At 51.0% G+C, this 19,426-nt stretch overlaps 2 protein-coding genes across 2 annotated transcripts; one reads left to right on the forward strand and one right to left on the reverse strand.

The window, feature by feature from the left end:
* The first annotated feature begins 338 nt into the window (after window positions 1-338).
* Window positions 339-7,320, forward strand: Guca1b (guanylate cyclase activator 1B). The gene is made up of 4 exons (XM_050122875.1): window positions 339-545; window positions 3,455-3,604; window positions 5,230-5,350; window positions 6,273-7,320. Exons 1-4 carry the CDS (start codon window positions 339-341, stop codon window positions 6,398-6,400), a joined length of 606 nt encoding a protein of 201 aa, XP_049978832.1. The 3' UTR covers window positions 6,401-7,320.
* Window positions 7,321-8,552: 1,232 nt separating this feature from the next.
* Guca1a (guanylate cyclase activator 1A) lies at window positions 8,553-19,426 on the reverse strand. Its single transcript, XM_050122878.1, has 4 exons — window positions 19,226-19,426; window positions 9,972-10,121; window positions 8,985-9,078; window positions 8,553-8,716 (listed from the first exon to the last, which is right to left on the reverse strand). Exons 1-4 carry the CDS (start codon window positions 19,424-19,426, stop codon window positions 8,553-8,555), a joined length of 609 nt encoding a protein of 202 aa, XP_049978835.1.

Below are 19,426 nucleotides of genomic sequence, written 5' to 3' on the forward strand. Positions count from 1 at the left end.
CAGGCGCGGTCTGTGAGAGAGCCACGGACATTGGTGGGACCAAGAAAACCCCAGAGTTCTTATAGACTGCTGTCTCTCACCAAACCTGTGGAGGAGCAAGGCGGAGGAAGCTTAGCCATATGGAGGTCAGGCACTCCGGGAATCTTCTAATGGTCTTACACAGCTAAGCTGACCTGGGCTGCGCCCCTTCTGGAGGTCCCTTCACTACCAATCAGCTTCAGTTTCCCTGAGACATGAAAGGGCTGGGCTAACCAAGGCAACGGAGGCAGAGGGCCGGCGCCTAAGGTCAGCAGAGGCCTTGGAGGAGACACGGGGCCTTTTGAGTTCACAAAGCCGAAATGGGTCAGCAGTTCAGCTGGGAGCAGGCGGAGGCTGATGGGGAGATGGACGTGGCGGAGCTGCAGGAGTGGTACAAGAAGTTTGTGGTTGAATGTCCCAGCGGTACACTCTTCATGCACGAGTTCAAGCGCTTCTTCAAGGTCACGGGCAATGAGGAGGCCAGCCAGTACGTGGAGGGCATGTTCCGAGCCTTCGACAAGAACGGGGTAAGGAGCCCTGCAGGGGGACCTGTGACCTTCCCACCCTCGAGCCCCTCAGACTCTCCCGCTTCCCTATCCATGCTCCTTGCCTTTCTACCTCACCATTTCCCCAGATCCTCTCTCTCCCGTCGTTTGTCCTTTCCCCTCTTCTCATTGGCTCTCGACATCCTCTTCCTCAGAGGCAGAGGTCACTGGCACATCGCCTGAGCCTTCTCTGTGCATTTGGGGCAGAAGAACTACAACAGAACACGGTTTTTCAAACCCCATAGGGTCCCTGTTGCTCTAAACACAGGGACTGAGATGTCCCAAGGCCATCCTAGCAAAGATGAGCGCACCCCTTGCTAGGGTCCTCCAGACGGAGGCTGCCCAGTTCTTCCCTGTTGTGATGCTGGAAGGAGCTTCACACTGAAGGGAGGTGGGTAGGTGGTTGCAAAAGCCCCTTTTAACTGTGTGTGTGTGCACGTGTGTGTGTGTGTGCACGTGTGTGTGTTTGCACGCGCACATCCATGAGGCCAGAAGGGAGCGTCAGATACCTGAGAGCCCCAGTGTTTGTGAGCTGCCCAGTGAGGATTCTGGTATCCAAAAACGCAGTCCTCTGGTAGACCAGTAAGTGCTCTTAACTGCTGAGCCTTCTCTCTCCTTTTCAACGCTTTAATTCATGGAATCAAATCCCAGTTTCCTTAAGCCCTTCAATGGCACCAGCAGCTAAAAGATACTAAATTATATAATGCAACATGGTAATCAGACTTTAAAATTTTTTAAAAAATTATTTATCATATTATTATTTATTATATTATATATTAATTATATTATACATTATATTATTATTTATTATATATATACAATATTCTGCCTTGCATGTATCCCTGCAGGCCAGAAGAGGGCACCAGATCTCATTACAGATGGTTATGAGCCACCATGTAGTTGCTAGGAATTGAACTCAGGACCTCTGGAAGAGCAGCCAGTGCTCTTATACTCTGAGCTATCTCGCCAGTGCCCCAGGCTTTAAAATTTATATGTGTGTGTGTGTGTGTGTGTGTGTGTGTGTGTGTGTGTGCATGTTCATGCATACATTTGGAAGCCAGAGATGGATCTCAGGTGCCATTCCCTAGGGAGTGTTCATCTTGTTTTTGTAATCTGAAGAACTTGTGCCAAGCTGGCTCGATGGATGCCACATGAGGTCTAAGGCCACTCTTAGTCCCAGTCAGAGGGTGAAGGGTTCAGCAATTTCAGAGCAATGGAGCCTCTTCTGCTGAGATCAGTCACGAAACACCACAGGGCCCAGAGCCAACTTCAGCCCTCACAGGTCCACCTCCTCCTCATCTCCTCAAGGCTGAAGGAGCCTCACCAGGGAGGGCTGTGGTTTTTTATCTAAATTAAATGATGAAAAAACTTGAGTGAGAGCCAGGCGGTGGTGGCGCACGCCTTTAATCCCAGCACTTGGGAGGCAGAGGCAGGCGGATCTCTGTGAGTTCGAGGCTAGCCTGGTCTACAAGAGCTCTGAGGGCTGATACATTGGTGGTGGGGGTGGGGGTGTGTGCAGCCATCCAGTCCTGGAAAGCAGTCTAGTGTGAAGCCAAGGCAAACTGCACAGACAGACCCCGTTCCAAACAAACATCCAACCCAAGAAAGTGAGCCTATTTGCCCAAGGTCAAGTCTTAACTCCTGGTCCAGTGTTCCTACTCAGAGGGCTGGGAGTTTTGCTGTTATTTCTAGATTTGTTTTATTTTTTGTATGTGAGAGTTTTGCCTGCTTGTTTGCCGATTAGTGCAGTGTGTGTCTGGTGCCCAGGGAGGTCAGAGAGCACCTGATTCCCTAGAACCAGAGTCATAGATGGTTGTGAGCTGTCCTGTGGTACTGTGAACTGAACCTAGGTTCACTGCAAGAACAAATGCTCTTAACCATTGAGTCATCTCTCCAGCTCGTTTGAGACAGAGTCTCCCTATGTAGCCCAGTCTGGCCTAAAAGTCAAGATCCCCCTGCCTCAGCCGCCTATCTCTGCCCTCCTCTTCTCTCTTGAGAGTAGCCTGGCGGTTGGAATTTTATAAAAGGAGAATGGGGGCTGGAGAGATGGCTCGAAGTTCAGTGGACCCAGGCTTGATTACCAGCAGCCACATAGTGGCTCACACCATCCATAAGTCCAGTGCCATGCTATCCAGTGCCCCTCTTCTGACCTCCATGGGCACCAGGCACACATGCGGTATACATATACACATGTAGGCAAACATTCAAACATGTAAAACAAAATAAATAAATCTACAAAAAAAAAATGTAAGGGACAGCTGAAGCCACCTCTTGTTAGTCCGGATTCGCTTTGTTTGCTTGCAGACCTTTCAAGGCCGTATTGCCTGGACAGGCCTGCCGCACAGGCACCAGTTTGGACTTCCTGTGTAGCCGCTGCCGGGCCAGTGCACGGTGCAGCGGAGCCAGGGAGAGCCAGAGCAGCTACTCCCCCAGGTGCCTCCAGCCTGTACCGACTATATGGGTGTTTTCATCCATCTCCGGCTACAGTGGATAATTGTTGCTGATCTATGCACAGATGAGATTAACCCCAACCAGAGGTGCCCCAGAAATGGTCCCAGAGTTTCTATGACCTCACAGGGGAGGAGGCTGTACCAGGAGGGAGCTGTGCCAGAATGTGCCTCACACAGCACAGAGGTCATCATGGAAATAGAAAATTCTGGACAGATGATGAGGGACATTTCTCTAGACCTGGTGGCACGGGGCTGCTATCCCAGCTACACAGAAGGGTGAGGCAGAGAATGACAGGGTCCCGGGGTGAGGAACAGTGTGCACCATGACACAGAGCCCTGTTGGAGTCCAGGGACAGAGTCAGTGGGACTCATACCTGCTCCCTGGGGGCGGGGCGGTGAAGCCGAGATCTGCAGCCTCAACACTATCCACACTCAACGCAGGACAACACCATCGACTTCCTGGAGTACGTGGCGGCCCTGAACCTCGTGCTGAGGGGCACCCTGGAGCACAAGCTCAAGTGGACCTTCAAGATCTATGACAAGGACCGCAATGGCTGCATCGACCGCCTAGAGCTCCTGGACATTGTGGAGGTCAGTATCTGCCCGTGAGAGCGCCCCACCCTCTTCTCACTTCTGGGCCTGGTGTCCTGCTCAACAGGGAACCACCTGGCACTGAGTTGGAGTAGAAGTGATGAAACCATTCACAATGTGTTATCTGGGGTCATCAAAATGTCCCGGCTGTGTGGTTGCCGCCAAACCTGACAACCTAAACTCAACCCCTGGGATCTCACGGTGGAGTAAGAGGACAGGTGTGGAAGTTGTCCCCTGACCTCCACTCGCTCGCTGTGGTACACATGTGCTCACCCTCTGACGCACACGCTGCTTACACATACACAATAAGGGTGACGGTAAGAATAACAAATTCAATTTGAGAAAAGAAAACAAGAAATACCAATGACCTAAGAAGCCACCTACAGAAATTAAAAAGAGCAAATTAAACCCAAAAATTTAAAAAGAAGAAATGAATAAGGTAGAAAGCAAAGCTCACGCTGCAGTCTCAGCGCGCAGGAGACTTAAGCATGAAGGTCCAAGTTCGAGGCCAGAGCCCTGTGTGGGGAATTCCATACCAGCTTTGGCTAGAGTAAGACGCTGTCATAAAAGGAGAGAAAACAAGTGCATGAGAGAACAATTTGGAGTCAAAATCCTCACTGCTGCATTTGAGGGAGGAATTTAGAGCAGGAAGGGCCGGATTGGGTCACGATCCGGAAGTCTCACTCCTCCGTCCTCTTGTCTGTCAGCAAGACACAATGCCTTGCAATGGGGAGGCTGCTCATACCACGGCAGCCAGGACGCAGCCAGGCAGCCAGGACGCAGTCAGGCCGAGGGGCACCAGGCAAAGACCCCCTTCTAGACACGGGTCCTCCAAGCTCCCGTGATCCTCCTCTCATAGCTGTCAGGTTTTGTGTCCATCTGCAGGCTAAGCCGTTCATTCTGTCAGAGCCCTTTTGATCTGCGTGGCTCTAGGAAACACCTCCCTTACATGAAGGTATGATTAACAAACCTTCTAGGCGTCTCTCAACCCAATCAAGTTGACAGTTCCAATCAACTAACATAAAAAAATGAGGTCAATAAAAATCAAAATTGTTTCTTTTTGTGGGGTAGGGAGAACGTGCACCGTAATCTATTTGTTTTATCATTTTATGTGTATGGGTGATTTTCCTGCGTGTACAGTACAGTGGTGCCCACTTGTGTGTTGTGCCCTCAGGAGCCAGAGGAAGGGTCAGGTCTAAACTGGAGTGACAGGGGGTTGTTAGCCATCACGTGGGTCCTGACAATCCAGGCCCGGTCCCCTGGAAGAGCAGCCGGTGTTCTTAACCACCAAGCCATCACTGGAGCCCTGCCACGTTTTCTGTGTTTATTTGTTTGTTTATTTGTTTTGGACAGTCTTTCATTCTAAAGCTCTTGGGTTCCACTAAGTGGGCTTGCCAGTGAGCTCCCTGCATCTATCCTTAATCCTGAAACTGCTGAAGTGCCCAATAGACTTGCCCACTGGAGGTGCTTTCTCGGTTGAGGTTCCCTCTCCCCAGATGGCTCTAGCTAGTGTCAAATGGTATCTGGGTTAGGAGACACTAGGAGGCCAGCAATAGGGAGGCGGCACTAAGGGACACAGGCCCCTGAGGCTCTGTCAGAGGAGCCTAGCTCTTTCTCTCTGGCAGGCGATTTACAAGCTGAAGAAGGCCTGCCGAGTAGAGCTGGACCCGGAGCAGCAGGGCCAGCTGCTCACGCCGGAGGAGGTCGTGGACAGGATCTTCCTCCTGGTGGACGAGAATGGAGACGGTGAGAGAGAGCTGGGGAAAGATGACAAGGGGCACCCATTCGTGGGGTACAGCTTTTCTGAGGGTGGCTGATAGAGGCTGAGCCTGAAAGTAACAGTAATTATTTTAATTTTGCTTTATGTGCATGAGTGTTTTGCCTGCATGTATGTCTGTGCAGCATGTGTGTGCAATGACCCCCCAGAAAAGAGTGTTGGACCCCCTGAAACTGGAGTTACAGACAACTGTGAGCCACCATGTGACTGCTAGGAATTGAACTTGGGTCCTCTGTAAGAGCAGCCAGTGCTCCTAACCACTGAGCCGTTTCTCCAGACCTAAATACATTTTTTTTGAAGATAAAAAGATACCAGAGAAATGGTTCTGTCGATAAAGGCACTTGTCACCAAACCTGATGACCTACATTATTAAATCCCTGGTTGAAGGAGAGAACCAACCACTGCAGGCTGTCCCCTAACCTTCCCATCCACACTGTGGTGAGCATGTGTGCCCCGCCCAATCCCTATACAATAGTGATGATGATGATGATGGTGTGAGGGAGGCAGAGGCAGGAGGCTGTGAATTCAAGGCTAGGCTGGGCTCTGTAGTGAATTCCAAGTCAACCAGGGCTACACAGTGAGACCCTGTCTCAAAAAAGAAAAAGAAAGAAAAAAAGGGAAGAAAGTAGTTGGTGCCTGAGGAAAGACACCAGAAATTGGCTTCCATATGCATGCATGCTTGAGTGTGAGCATATACATGCACACACACGTACACACGTATGCATGTACAACTTATGAGTTACAAGAGACTCCTCTAGACGCAGAATTGACAAGCCACAGGCTTCGAATCCGAGACATCGGTTTGGTTTGCAGGGAGGAGGAGGTAGGAGGGCCTTCCCAGCCCATGCCCGGCTTCCCTCTCCTTGTGACCATGTCTCCCACCTTGCTCAGGCCAGCTGTCTCTGACTGAGTTCATTGAAGGCGCCCGTCGTGACAAGTGGGTGATGAAGATGCTGCAGATGGATGTCAACCCTGGTGGCTGGATCACTCAGCAAAGGCGGAGAAGTGCCATGTTCTGAGGGGCTGGGGACTCTTCCAAACCTCCGGGGTCCCCCAGGTTTTCAAAGTATCAGGAGGCCCTTGGCCTAGTTGGCTCAGGCCCACTCTTGCTTGGTGTGGACTTCCTGATACCCGACTTGGTGTGGGAAAACAAGGGGATGAGCCATGGCTGCTGGGCTGGAGAAGCCCACGGGGTTCAGTCCATTCTCAAGATTTCCTAGCGTTGTAGGGGAACTCAGTTACACTGCTCCTGGAAGAGCTGGGCCTTAGCTGGGAGACATGGGGCTCTCTCTAATCTTTAGGTGTTCTCAGTGGGAACGGGGGCGGCTGGAGGGGAGGGGAGGTGGGAGGCAAAGACTTAGGTAGGGAGCAGTCAGAAGAGAGTAAGGATGTGGAAGGATCGTGACTGCCCCACTACCCGAGCAGACTCCTCCCCAGGATGTCCTCCCCAGGGCTGACAAGGGCAGATGGCAGCAGACAGTTACTTCTGTGAGCCTCCGGCTCTTGGAGGCCTGCTGAGCTTAACAAAGGGTTTTCAGATGGGTGCTACTCCCCAGTTCCTCCTCCTCACCCCATCTCCAGCGGGAGCCTGCCGCCACTTCTAGCCATAAGTCCACATGCCTCCTTAAGGATGGAGACACCCTCTCTTCATCTCTGGGGAGAACCAGGCACCTATGCATTGGGGTTCCAGGCTGGACTTTACCTCCGACTGCTGTTGGACCCCTAACCTCCTGCAAGCTAACTAGGCAGTTCCTAGATTATCATATAGACGGCAACCCCAATATAGAAGCTAGATTTCCTGGGACCTCCCTGGTTAGCCCTCCTGCCTTCCTCTGCCCTTCACATCAGTGCAGCTGGGGAAGGCACCTTGGGGGACAGGAAGTGGAACCGGGATCACTCTCAGACAGTGACCCCCTGGCAAGCCTGATGGGTTATTGGCTTTACCCTGAGTAGATGCGCTTTTATGTTAAAATAAAGTAAGCTAACTTACTGACCTTGAGGGAAGTTTCTTCGCTTGTTTGAGAAAGGTTCCCCACACTGTAGCTCAGGCTAGCCTGGAGCTCACTCTATAGCCCAGGCTAGCCAGAACTCCTGCCTCCAGCTCCAGAGTCCTAAGATTACATGTATGAGCCAATAAGCCCAGGGTTTTTTTTTTTTTTTTTTTTTTGTTCCTTAGGGAGGTATTATTTGTTTTCCTTTTGGGGGCAGTTGAGATAGTTTTGGAAGCTCCTGTTAGCTTGAGACCCATGTCAATCCCCCTGCCTCAGTCCCTTGGGTACTGGTATCACTGGTGTGCACCATAGTGCCCAGCTTGAACTTCAGGTGATTCTTTTTGTTTTGTTTATTCTTATTTCTATTTTATGTGCATGGGTGCTTTGCCTGCATATCTCTGTGCACCATGCACATGTGCGTTGTCCACAGAGGCCAGAGAGGGTATACAGTTCCCGGGACTGGAGTTACAGATGTGTGTGAGCTGCCATGTGGGTGCTAGGTCCTCGGCTAGAGCAACAAGCTCTTGCTGCTGAGCCGTCTCTCAGCCCCTTGGGGGTTTCCTATTTCCTAGGATGTTGCTATAAAGGTTCCTTTAGAAATCACTTAGATAAAAAACGGTCCATAGAAAACGTGAACAGCATCCCAGTTAGGAAAAGAGATTTGTTCCCCCAAATCATGGAGGTGGATGAGGCATGGCTGGAGGATGCTTCGTCTAACACTGGCAGACACTAGATGCTCAATAATGTTCGTGCATCGCTTGAAGCCACACATTCAAGCTTCAGGGTCAGGGCAAGGTGTGACTGCCTGAAGCTGTGTCAGCAGATGCCAGGATTCCCTCAGAGTCCAGGAGCTCCCTCAGAGCTCCCGCACCCAGAAGGAAGTGGCCTGGGAAATACAGCGGGGAAGCTGGGCAAGAAAATATGACGAGTCCAGAGAGAGGCATCAGATCGGCAGAAACCACCAGAAAGTACCAAGCAGGAAGGAGGAACCAAGGCCCATTCTCTGTGTGGGGCTCTCATCTCCACGCTACTGCTCCCCCTGCTGGCACTATGCACCCAAAGAAAGAAGCGGAGCCTCTGAGTTCAGGAGATTCTATGTAATGCTAAGACAAGAACAAAACCATCACATCAGGCACCACACCGGGCCAACCCTCAGCATACAGAAGCCACAGAGTAAGGCTCAGCCTGCAACCTCCGCTACGGGGTCGCCAGCGTCTTCCTCCTCCTGTTCACCATTCTGGAGTCTGCGCACAATGCCGGTCAAGTCCAGGCTTCGGGTCAGCGTGTCCAGGAGCATCTGGTCCTTCTGGACGCCTTCCATGAACTCCTCCAGAGACAGTTCCCCTGGGATGGAGAAAAACGGATTCGCAGGATGAGGCCTCAGTAGCCCAGGGCTCAGAGCTAGATGCTTGCCAAGAGCAGGGACAGAGCCAGCTTTGGAGCATTGGTCTAGAACCCAAGATATATTGCAGGTTTCCCTAAAATCCAGTTCTGAGCCACAGCAAAGGTGGGTAGGGGAGGCGACCAGCAGAAGGTCCCCTTTCCTTCTCCTCTCTTTCCCCTGTTCAGGGATGCCGCCAACCCGCGGGGAACCCCTCCTCGGCCCCCTCACCATCCCCATTGATGTCGATCTTGGCAAACACGGTATCTGTGAACTCCTCGGCGCTCATGGATGAATCGCTCCAGGGATTAATGGTTCGAATGGCCTGGGAGGACAGACAGAAATGAGGGGATCCGTCTCCGTGGTGGGGGCGGCAGCAGAGTGAACTTGTCAGAACTCAAAGAGCGGTTCAGAGTGGCCTCAGGCGCTTGGGAGACTGAGGCAGAATTGCCTCAAATTCGAGATCAATACGGCCAAGTAGTTGTGAACCAGTCTACACTACAATTTAAGATCCTGTCATTAAGGGGGCTGGAGAGATGGCTCAGTGGTTAAGAGTACTGACTGCTCTTCCAGAGGACCCGGGTTCAATTCCCAGCACCCACATGGCCGCTCACAACTATCTGAAGATCCAGTTGCAGGGGATCTGACACCTTCACACCAATGCACATAAAATAAAGTTAAATAAACCATAAGAAATATAAAAAAAATACTGTCATTAGGTACCGCGGTGGCACAGCACATGACTTTAATTTCTGTGCTGGGGAGGCAGAGGCAGAGACAGGCAGACCTCCGTGAGTTCCAGGCCTGCCTGGTCTACATACTGAGACTCACAAAAAAACAAATGCTAAGGTGGTGGTAAAAGTGTGCTTGCTGCCTAGGTAAAAAGTCAGGTGTGGTCACCGTGGGGCTGGAGCAAGAGGCCTGCTGGGGCCTAGCTCCAGTGACAGACCCTGTCTCAAGAAGACAGAAGGACAGAGCAAGACACTTGACACCCTGCTCTAACGTCACAATACACACCCACACACGTAAAGAGTGGAGGCTTAGCAATGCCTTAGTGCCAGTGAGGAAACTGAGGTCCAGATCATGCAGCTGGTGAGAAAGCTGTCATCCCTCGGTCCCAAATCCCATCTCGTTTCTATCCTGGCGCTCTCAGCCCGGGCACCCGCCCTTGGCTACCCTCGGCGCACCACTGGTCTAGCCCTCTGCACCTGGAGTTACCCGGATGATGGTGAGCAGCTCATCCCTGTCTATGCACCCGTTGCCGTCCACGTCGTAGAGCTTGAAATACCAGCGTAACTTCTGTTCCACCTTGCCCTTGAGGACCAGGCTGAGGGCAGCCACGTACTCCATGAAGTCAATGTAGCCATCCTGCCGGAGGGGAGAGGGGGAAGGTGGGCTAAGCACTAGAGATCTCCGCCCACCCTACTCAGAGCCCCTCCAGCTTCTGTCAGAACCCCACATCCATCCTCCTCACACCCCCACCCCGCATCCAAAAGCCTTCAGATGCTAAGCAGAAGGGAGCTGAAGCCAGCTCGTTGTACCACCAATATCCGTCCTTCTGGAGACTTCAGCATTGCCTGCCTCTCATCTTCCTCTCAGGCTGTCAATCAAACCTGTCAGATCCACCCCCCTGCTTCCCCTTGATTCCCAAACAGGGACCCTTCTCAAGCCTAAGCAGGTGGGAGAAGGCAGAGCAGGGCTGGAATCGTGATTCATTCGGGAGAGCTCTTGAGTTGCTGGCTTGGTTCTTTCCTCTTGGCTTCAAGCTCCACTGAGCCCTGTTGTGTGCTGAGAAAGACTGGGAGAACTCGGGGCTCAGTGAAACAGTCACCCTGTCCTGCAGGAGTGAGGTGTTGGAGGTGCGGGTTTGCATCCTGCCTCTTGGCCATCTCGGAGTTTTAGGATGTGGGACAAAAGACTTGTATGGCTCTCCTCTGTAGAAGAGAGGCAGTGTGGTTCCCACTGCCAGGATTGCTTTGGTTGAAACGAGCTCCTGCAGCTTGAGCAGCAAGCACAGCAGAGCACAGGAAGTCAGCGCATGCTGTTTATTGTTGCCTTTCTTTTTCTTTTTTGGTTTTATTTTGAGGCAGGGTTTCTCTGTGTAGCCCTGTCTGTCCTGGAACTCCTCTGTAGACCAGGCTGGCCTCGAACTCAGAGATCCGCCTGCCTCTGCCTCATGAGTGCTGGGATTAAAGGTGTGTGCCACTACACCCAGCTCTGTTTGCTTTCTTTAAAAAGTTTATTTATTGGGTTGGAGAGATGGCTTAGCGTTTGAGAGCACTGACTACTCTTCCAGAGGACCTGGTTCAATTTCCAGCACCCACGTGGCAGCTCACAACTGTCTGTAACTCTAGTTCCTGGGGACCTGACACCCATGGCAAAACACCAAAGCACATAAAGACAGCCTGGTCTACAAGAGCTAGTTCCAGGACAGGCACCAAAGCTACAGAGAAACCCTGTCTCGAAAAACCAAAAAATAAAAAAAATATAAAAAATAAAAAAACAAAGACAAGTAAATTTCTAAAGGTGTATTTATTTTTATTAGTGTGTCTGTGTCTGTGTAAGTGTTTGCTGTATGTGTGGGTGTCCTTGGAGGTCAGAAGAGGAGAGCGTAGCCCCTGGAGTAGCTGTGAGTACCCTGGTGTTGGCGCTGGGAACTAAACTCTGTCCTCTGAAAGAGCAGCACACATCAGTCACTGAGCCGCCTCTCCAGCATCTATTCTCGTGTGTGTGTGTGTGTGTGTGTGTGTGCGCGCGCGCGCGCACGTGCACGCACATGCACGTGCATGTGTGCATGTGTGCATGTGAGTGCAGATGCACAAGGGTCAGATCTCCTGGAGCTGGAGTTACAAGCCATGAGCTGCCCACATGGAGCTGGGAAGTGAACTCAGGTCCTCTGGAAGAGCAGCAAGCGCTCTAAACCACTGAACCATCTCTCCAGCCCAGGATTACTCCTCATATGACCAGTACAAAGTCCCTTTGGGGGCAGGGGAAGACGCCTATGCCATCACAAGGCATCATCCCCCAACTCTGCAAAGGCGGGACAGAATGGGGTTCAGACAGTCTTTCAAGAGAAGGTGACACCTCCACTGAGTCTTGAAGGGTGTTGATCATGGAGGAACACGTGATTTTCATATGTAACATGAAGTTGTTGCCATACTGGGGATTGAACCTAGGGCCTCAAGCACTCAGGCATACTACCACTCAGCTATATCCCCAGCTCAAGGAGCACAAGACCAGTTTGTAGGACAATCCTCCAGGGCCCCTGCCGCTCTGCTCCTGTCCTCTGCTCAACCCCAGCATGTCAAGGAGGAGCGAGAACGGCAGTGCCTGCCCCTCCACTTCCAGCCATAACTTGAGAACTGAGAGACCCAAGCAGGCAGATTGGAGCTGTAATGAAGGAACCTATGGCAGGCAGAGCGGGGGGGGGGGGGGGGGGGGGGGGGGGGGGGGGAGGCCATCTGATCAGTAATGATATCACTGTCATTGGATGCATGCAAGGGGAGCTGGCAGGGATACGGCACAGTTGAGGCAAGATGGTCTCTGAGATTCCCTGGTCTGTTTGGCCTTTGGCCTTCAGCAAGACCTTGACCACCCTGAGCAACATAAGGATCAGGCTCATAGTGAATATTTGCATGGTATTGTCTTGTGTTCAAAGGCTTTCACACACATCTTTGCTCAATATACCCTCCCCAGGGTGGCCATCAGGGTGGAACAAGGCCCCTATGCAACAGTGCTTGAAGAAGAGAGAAAATTGATGTATAACAATAAATAAACAGGGTCTTATGTAGCCCAGGCTGGCCTAGAACCCAGGATCTTCCCGCCTTGCTTCCTGGATGCTGGGATAAGAGTGTGTGCCTCCAGCCCTGAGACCTTGATTTTCCCTTTTTGTCTTCTTGTGTTGCTGAACATTTTACAAGCACCTTCTATTACTGTTACAAAGAAACAACGGAAAAACTAAAAGGCCAAAGTCACCTCTTGGGAAGACATGACTTTGGACGAGTCGCAGGGCCTCACTGAGTTCTCATTTCCTCAAGGGAGATAGGAAAGGCAATAGGAATTTTCAAGACTATGGCATGGGCAGGGCAGTACACACTTGTAATCCCAATAACCCATGAGGCTGAGGCAGGGGGATTGTTTCAAGTTTAAAGTCAGACTGGGCTATATAGTGAGTATCAGACTGTAGACACACATCTCAAAAAGAATAATAATTTAAGTAAAAGATTGTGAAATGATTCCTCTCAGTTACAGGACAGCTGTGGTGTGTGCATGTGTGTGCATGCGTGTATGTGTGCATGTGTGTTTGTGCCTGCACTTTCAGAGGTCAGAGGTTGATGCGGGGTGTCCTCTGTTGCTCTCCACATCACTTTATGAGAGAGGGTCTCTCATGGGAGCTGGAACTCATCAGTCAGCTAAACTGCTGGCTAGTGAGCTCCAGGAACCCACCTATCTCTGACTCCTTCCCCAGGGATGAAATTTGATGTGGGAATGTCATTTGTCTATCTGTTGCTTTCATTGGTTAATTAATAAAGAAACTGCTTGGCCTGATAGGTCAGAACATAGGTGGGTGGAGTAGACAGAACAGAATGCTGGGAGGAAGGGAAGTGAGGAGAGATGCGATGGATCCAGCCACCAAGTGAGACATGCTGAATCTTTCCCAGTAAGCCACCACCTCGTGGTGCTACACAGATTATTAGAAATGGGCTAATCAAGATATGAGAGTTAGCCAAGAAGAGGCTAGATATAATGGGCCAGGCAGTGTTTAAATGAACACAATTTGTGTGTGTTATTTCTGGGCTGTTAGCTGGCCTGCTCGCCCTCCTTACTACAGAAGTTATAGTTGTGCATCCAGTTTTTCACGTGGGGGCTGGGGATAAATCCAGACCCTCACACTTGCACGAGGAGCATTTTACTGGCTGGTTTGCTTCCCTAGCCCTTAGTCCTTTTCTCCCAGCACTTCCAATGGACTTTCTTTTCTTTTTTTTTTTTTTTTTTTTTTTGAGACAGGGTTTCTCTGCGACTTTGGAGCCTGTCCTGGAACTAGCCCTGTAGACCAGGCTGGTCTCGAACTCACAGAGATCCGCCTGCCTCTGCCTCCCGAGTGCTGGGATTAAAGGTGTGCGCCACCATCGCCCGGCTTCCAATGGACTTTCTGTGCTGAGAATCTCCATTGGCTCATCTCATTCCACAATCACTCCTGGGAGTTGCCCATTTCTGTCCCGGCTCAAGCTGAAGTTGAAAGAGATGTAGCCACACAATTGAATGACAAGGTTTGGTCATTTAGAAGAACTTGAAACAGGGTCTTCTAAACTTTACACGAACGCTTAAGACACAGCCAGAAAGGAGGAGCCGGACCTGTGTATGGTGCAATGACTCTGCAGAGCCATGCTCTGGAGAGACTGGTGGGGGCAGGGCGCAGGCTTCTCCTTTGCCTCCCTGGTTTGCCTCTCCTTCATGTATCTGGTACCCAGAGGTCTTCTCACTGGAATAACTAACTTTTGAAAGAGTCAGGTGAGCCAGCGTTTCGGCCCTGGAGTCAAGCAGCAGCCACTGTCATCTCGGTGCAGCCACGACAAGTGTTTGATAGTACTGAGGCTAGAAACCCAAGCCTTTAAAAAACAAAAAACAACAACAAAAAACAGTTTCTAAGCCTGGCTGGTCCCCATGTAGCCTGGATAACTGACCTTCTAATCCTCCTGCTTCCACCTTCTGGATACAAAGCTGACAGGTGGGCTCCATCACAGCCAGTCTATGTGGTGAACTGAGTCCCACACCTTGAGCAAGCTGCACAAACAGTCTACCAGCCAAGATGCATCCACAGAACTCAGGGCCTTGGGCACACTAGGCAAGCGTTCCACCACTGAGCCATAGCCCAGCCCTGTAATTCTTAATGAGTCTAGTATGATCTAATAAAACTTTATCTATAAAGCTAGGCTATTGGATAATGAAGTCTGGTGGCTCACACCTGTAACACCAGCACCCAGGCACAGATAGAAGGGTCAGACACCGTTAAAGGCCAGCCTTGAACTACACAGTGAGACTCTGTCACATAAACAAAAGCCAGGGCTGGGGGCGCAGCTCGGTTGGCAGAGTGCTGGCTGAGCATGCTTCAGGTTTGGGGTTGATTCCCAAACCAGGTGTATAAACCAGGTACAGGGGTACACAAAGAGGGGAGCACAAGTTCAAAGTCAGCTGGGCAGTGGTGGTGCATCTTTCTTTCTTTCTTTTTTTTTTTAAAGTTGCTCATGGCAACCCAATATTTCTTTATTAATTTTTTGTCCAGTTGACTTGTCTGATGGTAAGAAAATGGCATTGAAATAATCCACTATTAATTATGTTAGGACTTATCTATGAGTTTAAATTTAGTAGTTTTTTTAATTAATTAATTAATTTATTTATTTAAGATTTCTGCCTCCTCCCCGCCACCGCCTCCCATTTCCCTCCCCATCCCTGGTGCATGTTTCTTAACCCAACACTCAGGAGGCAGAGGCAGGTGGATCTCTGTGAGTTCGAGGCCAGCCTGGTCTACAGAGTTTCAGGACAGCTAGGATTGTTATTGTCTCAAAAAACAAAAACAACAACAAAAACAAGTTCAAAGTTATCCTCAGCCATGGTAGTGACTTTGGGGCTAGCCTAGACTATGAGCCCCTGTCCTCAGCGGTCATTTGAACAACACTGCTTATCCTCTCTCTACTTTGAAAGTAAGTGGTCAGGAATGTGTCCCATCTCAAAGCCAGGCTATTAAAGTGCCCGGTGCTGATGCCAATGGTCAAGGTCAAGAAAGTGTGGCCCACAAAGTAACTGAATAACTGGTGTGGGAAGGCACATTGGCTATTATCCAGATTCTGTGTGTGCGTGTGTGTGCATGCGTGCATGTGTGTGTTCGTGTGTGTGTGTGTGTGTGTGTGTGTGTGTATGAGAGAGAGAGAGAGAGAGAGAGAGAGAGAGAGAGAGAGAGAGTCTTGTTATACAGCCCAGGCTAGCCTCAGACTTGTGGTGATTCTCCTGCCTCAGCCAGATCAGTCTTGAAATTGCAAGCATGCACCGACATGCCTGACTGTGCTCTTCATTATAATAATTGAATTAAATTAATGTTTATTATAAAATCCCTATTGCCTGGTGGATGATGGCACGCACCTTTAATCCCAGCACTGGAGAGACAGAGGCAGGAGGATCTCTGTGAGTTCAAGGTCAGCCTGGTCTACAAGAGCAAGTTCCAGGACAGGCTCCAAAACTACAGAGAAACCCTGACTCAAAAACTAAAATAAGTAAAATCCATATTGGCCCAGAAAGCTCAGGATTCTCTTGTATTCACTTCCTCACATAACTAACCCTTACCCAGCACCTACCATGTTCCAGGCACCGACCTAGAGCTGGAGCCACACATATAAACGAGGTCAGTCCCTGTCCCCTCGAAACTCACCCTAGCAAGAAGAGTCCGACCAGGGGGCTCAGAATTAGTTAACATCTGGCACCAGAAAACAAGAAATCAGCTGGCAGTGGTGGCGCACACCTTTAAGCCCAGCACTCGGGAGGCAGAGGCAAGTGGATCTCTGTGAGTTCAAGGCCAGCCTGGTCTACAAGAGCTAGTTCCAGGACAGGCTCCAAAGCTACAGAGAAACCCTGTCTTAAAAAAAAAAAAAAAAGAAAAAAGAAGGAAAACAAGAAATCAAATGAACGAATTTTTAAATTTATAAATATGAATAAATAAATTAATAAAAATATTTTTTGGCTGTGTGGGTAATTGCCTGCACGTATACCTTGCCCAAGGAGGCCAGAAGATTGAGTTGGATCTCCTGGAACAGGAGGTTGTTAGCACCATTTGGGTGCTGGGAATCGAACCCAAGTCCTTGGCAAGAGCTCCTTACTGCGGAGCCAACTCTCCAGTCCAAAACTAAAACCTAAAAATAAAAGCTGCTCTGATTGGAAAGCCATGGCCAGGAAAGGCAGAAATGGCAGACCCAATTTTTGTAATAAAGTTTAAACCAGGAAACCAGGGAGTGGGTTGGTGAGGCTTAGAGACGGGAGCCAGCAGGCTCTAGACCAGTGGTTCTCAACCTGTGGGTCTTCACTGTCAGAAAAACCTGTCTGGAAAATAGTTACAGTCATAACAGTAACAAAATTATGGTTGGGGTCAGCACATGAGGAGCTGTAATAAAGGGTCGCAGTGTTAGGGAGGTGGGAACCACTGCTCTAGAGGACAAGGGAGCAGCAGCACAAAGCCTCAGGGGACGGTATGTATGGTCATGAGGAGCCATGGGTAGAGACAAGAAACTGACTTTTCTGTTGTTTGGGGGGCCTTGGGGGGGGCGGGAATGGTGTCTCATGCTTCTTAGGTGGACTGGTAACTGTGTAGCTGAGAATATTTGGGGTTTGGTGGCGGGGATGGGGTTTCATGCATCCCAGGCAGGCTGGTAACTAACTGTGCAGCTGAGAATGATCGTGGACATTTTCTTGCCTCTACTTCCCACGTGCTGGGATTCAGCATGAGCCCTGAGCCCAGCTCCCAACTTTGAGGGGAAAGATTGAGTTCCAGATAACATGTGACAGAAACTAAAGAGACGGCACACGTGTGACAAGGGTTAGGTGAATGTAGGGGAGCTGGGTGGTGTGTGGCTTGACTCTTCCTGCCCAAAGGGCTTTCTTAGCAGGTGGAGAGAGGATGTCTCAGTGCGTTTAAAAATCAGGTCCTGGGCCCCTCCCAACCTGGCCAGGAGGGACCACTGCTTCCCCTGGAGCACTCGGGGTGTCCACCCTGCTGACCCCTTCCCCTCAGCACCCTATCTCAGGCTCTGTGGTTCACCTCCCCCATCAGAAGAGCCCTCGGTCACCGGGACTCTGCCCTTGAGCTGGTCCTCAGCTCATAATCCGATCCAGCCTCTTAACTCACCTATTAGTGAGTTTTAAATAACCACATAACCACAGGAGGATCTTGGTGTCCCTTAGAAGCCCTGACCACAGTGGGCGTGTGACCCCACATCGCTGAGAGACCCCCTGTCCCGTGAGAGGCCATGGTAAGCAACAGAGCACCAGGTGGGGAAGCAGGTCTGTGGGTTTGGGGACCTCCATCATTTTACCTGACTCTTGTGCAGAACTGGAAGCTAGACAGATGAGCTCCAACAAATCTGTCTCTGCTTCTCTCTCAACTCTGTCTCTCTCTCTTTGCCTTCCCCACATCCCAGGCAGGGTCCCACTATGTAGTCCTGACTGGTATCACAGAGACCAGTGCGCCTCTGCCTCCCGAGTGCTGGGACTAACAATGTGCACCAGCACACCCGGCTCCAATGGAAATCTTAACCAACTGTGCCCATCCTGGAAACAGATCCAGGCGGATGAGCTGGACCTAGGTCCAATTACGGCTCAAGGCTGTCCTTCCCTGTCCTTCTGGCATCTCCAGAAGTCTCACTCAGTGCATCTGGGTAGTTACTAGGGAAAGACGCAACTTGCTCTCCACCTGAACCTTCAGGCCGCCATGAGGAAAGGTGAACCAGGGTCACTGGGAGTTGGGAGTTAGATATTTGGGTCCCAGTCTGTACCCAGTCCTAATACTCAGAAGACTCAGGTATGGTGTGCCTGCCCAGCCCAGTCCAGCCCAGTTTAGCCTCGGCTGCAGCTCAGTGTCCTGCCTCCTCTCCTCTCCTCTCCTCTCCTCTCCTCTCCTCTCCTCTCCTCTCCTCTCCTCTCCTCTCCTCTCCTCTCCTCTCCTCTCCTCTCCTCTCCTCTCCTCTCCTCTCCTCTCCTCTCCTCTCCCCTCCCCTCCCCTCCCCTCCACTTCTCTCTCCTCTCCCCTCCCCTCCCCTTCTCTCTCTCCCTCCCTCCCTCTCTCCCTCCCTCTCTTCACCCCCTTCTGACTTCACCCCTCACATCCAAGGAGCTTCTGGAGGTCTCTGCATAAGCCTCACACTCACCCAGAACCAGCACCTTGGGGAGCTCAGTGGCAGGCAGCTGGGATGAGCTCACACCTGTCTTGGAAGCCACTGAGGTAAATAGCAAGAGGACAGAGAACAGCCATGCACTCCTCCTCTGACCTCTGCTTTCCCCTGTGAAGTGGGTCTTGTTACTGCTGCACCCGCAGGGCCTAAAGTGGAGACACTTAATATCTGCTGAATCAAACCTCTAATGTCGAGGTCCACCTCCCAAACAAGCAAGATGCCGGGAAAACCAACTGGCCCAGGCTCCCTGGTAGCTAACGCTGCGCACAGCAACGCACACTTGTAATTTTAGCAATCTGGAAGCCGAGACAGGAGGATCACCATAGGCTGAAGGCCAGCCTTGGCTCCACAATCAGACTCAGCCTCACAAATGGTGAAAACCTGAAGTAACTGTTGAGATGGATGCTTCTTTTCTCCCGTTCGCTCGCCCTCGCCCCCAGCTGCTCCCACTTCTGGAGGCTTCCCCCCAGGAGTCACGCCCCCAGCTGTTCCCACTTCTGGAGGCCTCCCCCAGGAGTCACGCCCCCATCCTCTACCCACCTTGTTGAAGTCAAAAGTCTCAAACATCTGCTCCACATACTGGCTGGCTGAGGGGCTCAGGTTCTTGAGGCCAAAGAACTGGCGGAATTCGTAGAGGGTGAGCTGGCCGGAGGGGCATTCCGTCATGAACTTCTTGTACCACTGATGGCATTCGGTGCTGCTCAGCTCCTCCACTGACTTGCCCTCCACGACGTTGCCCAT

The sequence above is a fragment of the Alexandromys fortis genome, unplaced genomic scaffold (genome assembly GCF_014885135.2).
Source record: "Alexandromys fortis isolate MF-2015 unplaced genomic scaffold, M_Fortis_MF-2015_v1.1 scaffold_212, whole genome shotgun sequence".
NCBI lineage: Eukaryota > Metazoa > Chordata > Mammalia > Rodentia > Cricetidae > Alexandromys > Alexandromys fortis.

Bases quoted from the DNA above. Each gene is read 5' to 3' on its own strand.
- Guca1a (XM_050122878.1), bottom strand. From the start codon at position 19,426: ATGGGCAACGTCGTGGAGGGCAAGTCAGTGGAGGAGCTGAGCAGCACC. The intron at 9,079-9,971 runs GTAACTCCAGGT...CTGTCCTCCCAG, and splicing joins AGCTGCTCACCATCATCCGG to GCCATTCGAACCATTAATCC. The intron at 8,717-8,984 runs GTGAGGGGGCCG...TCTCCATCCCAG, and splicing joins GATCGACATCAATGGGGATG to GGGAACTGTCTCTGGAGGAG.
- Guca1b (XM_050122875.1), top strand. From the start codon at position 339: ATGGGTCAGCAGTTCAGCTGGGAGCAGGCGGAGGCTGATGGGGAGATG. The intron at 546-3,454 runs GTAAGGAGCCCT...CACTCAACGCAG, and splicing joins GAGCCTTCGACAAGAACGGG to GACAACACCATCGACTTCCT. The intron at 3,605-5,229 runs GTCAGTATCTGC...TCTCTCTGGCAG, and splicing joins AGCTCCTGGACATTGTGGAG to GCGATTTACAAGCTGAAGAA.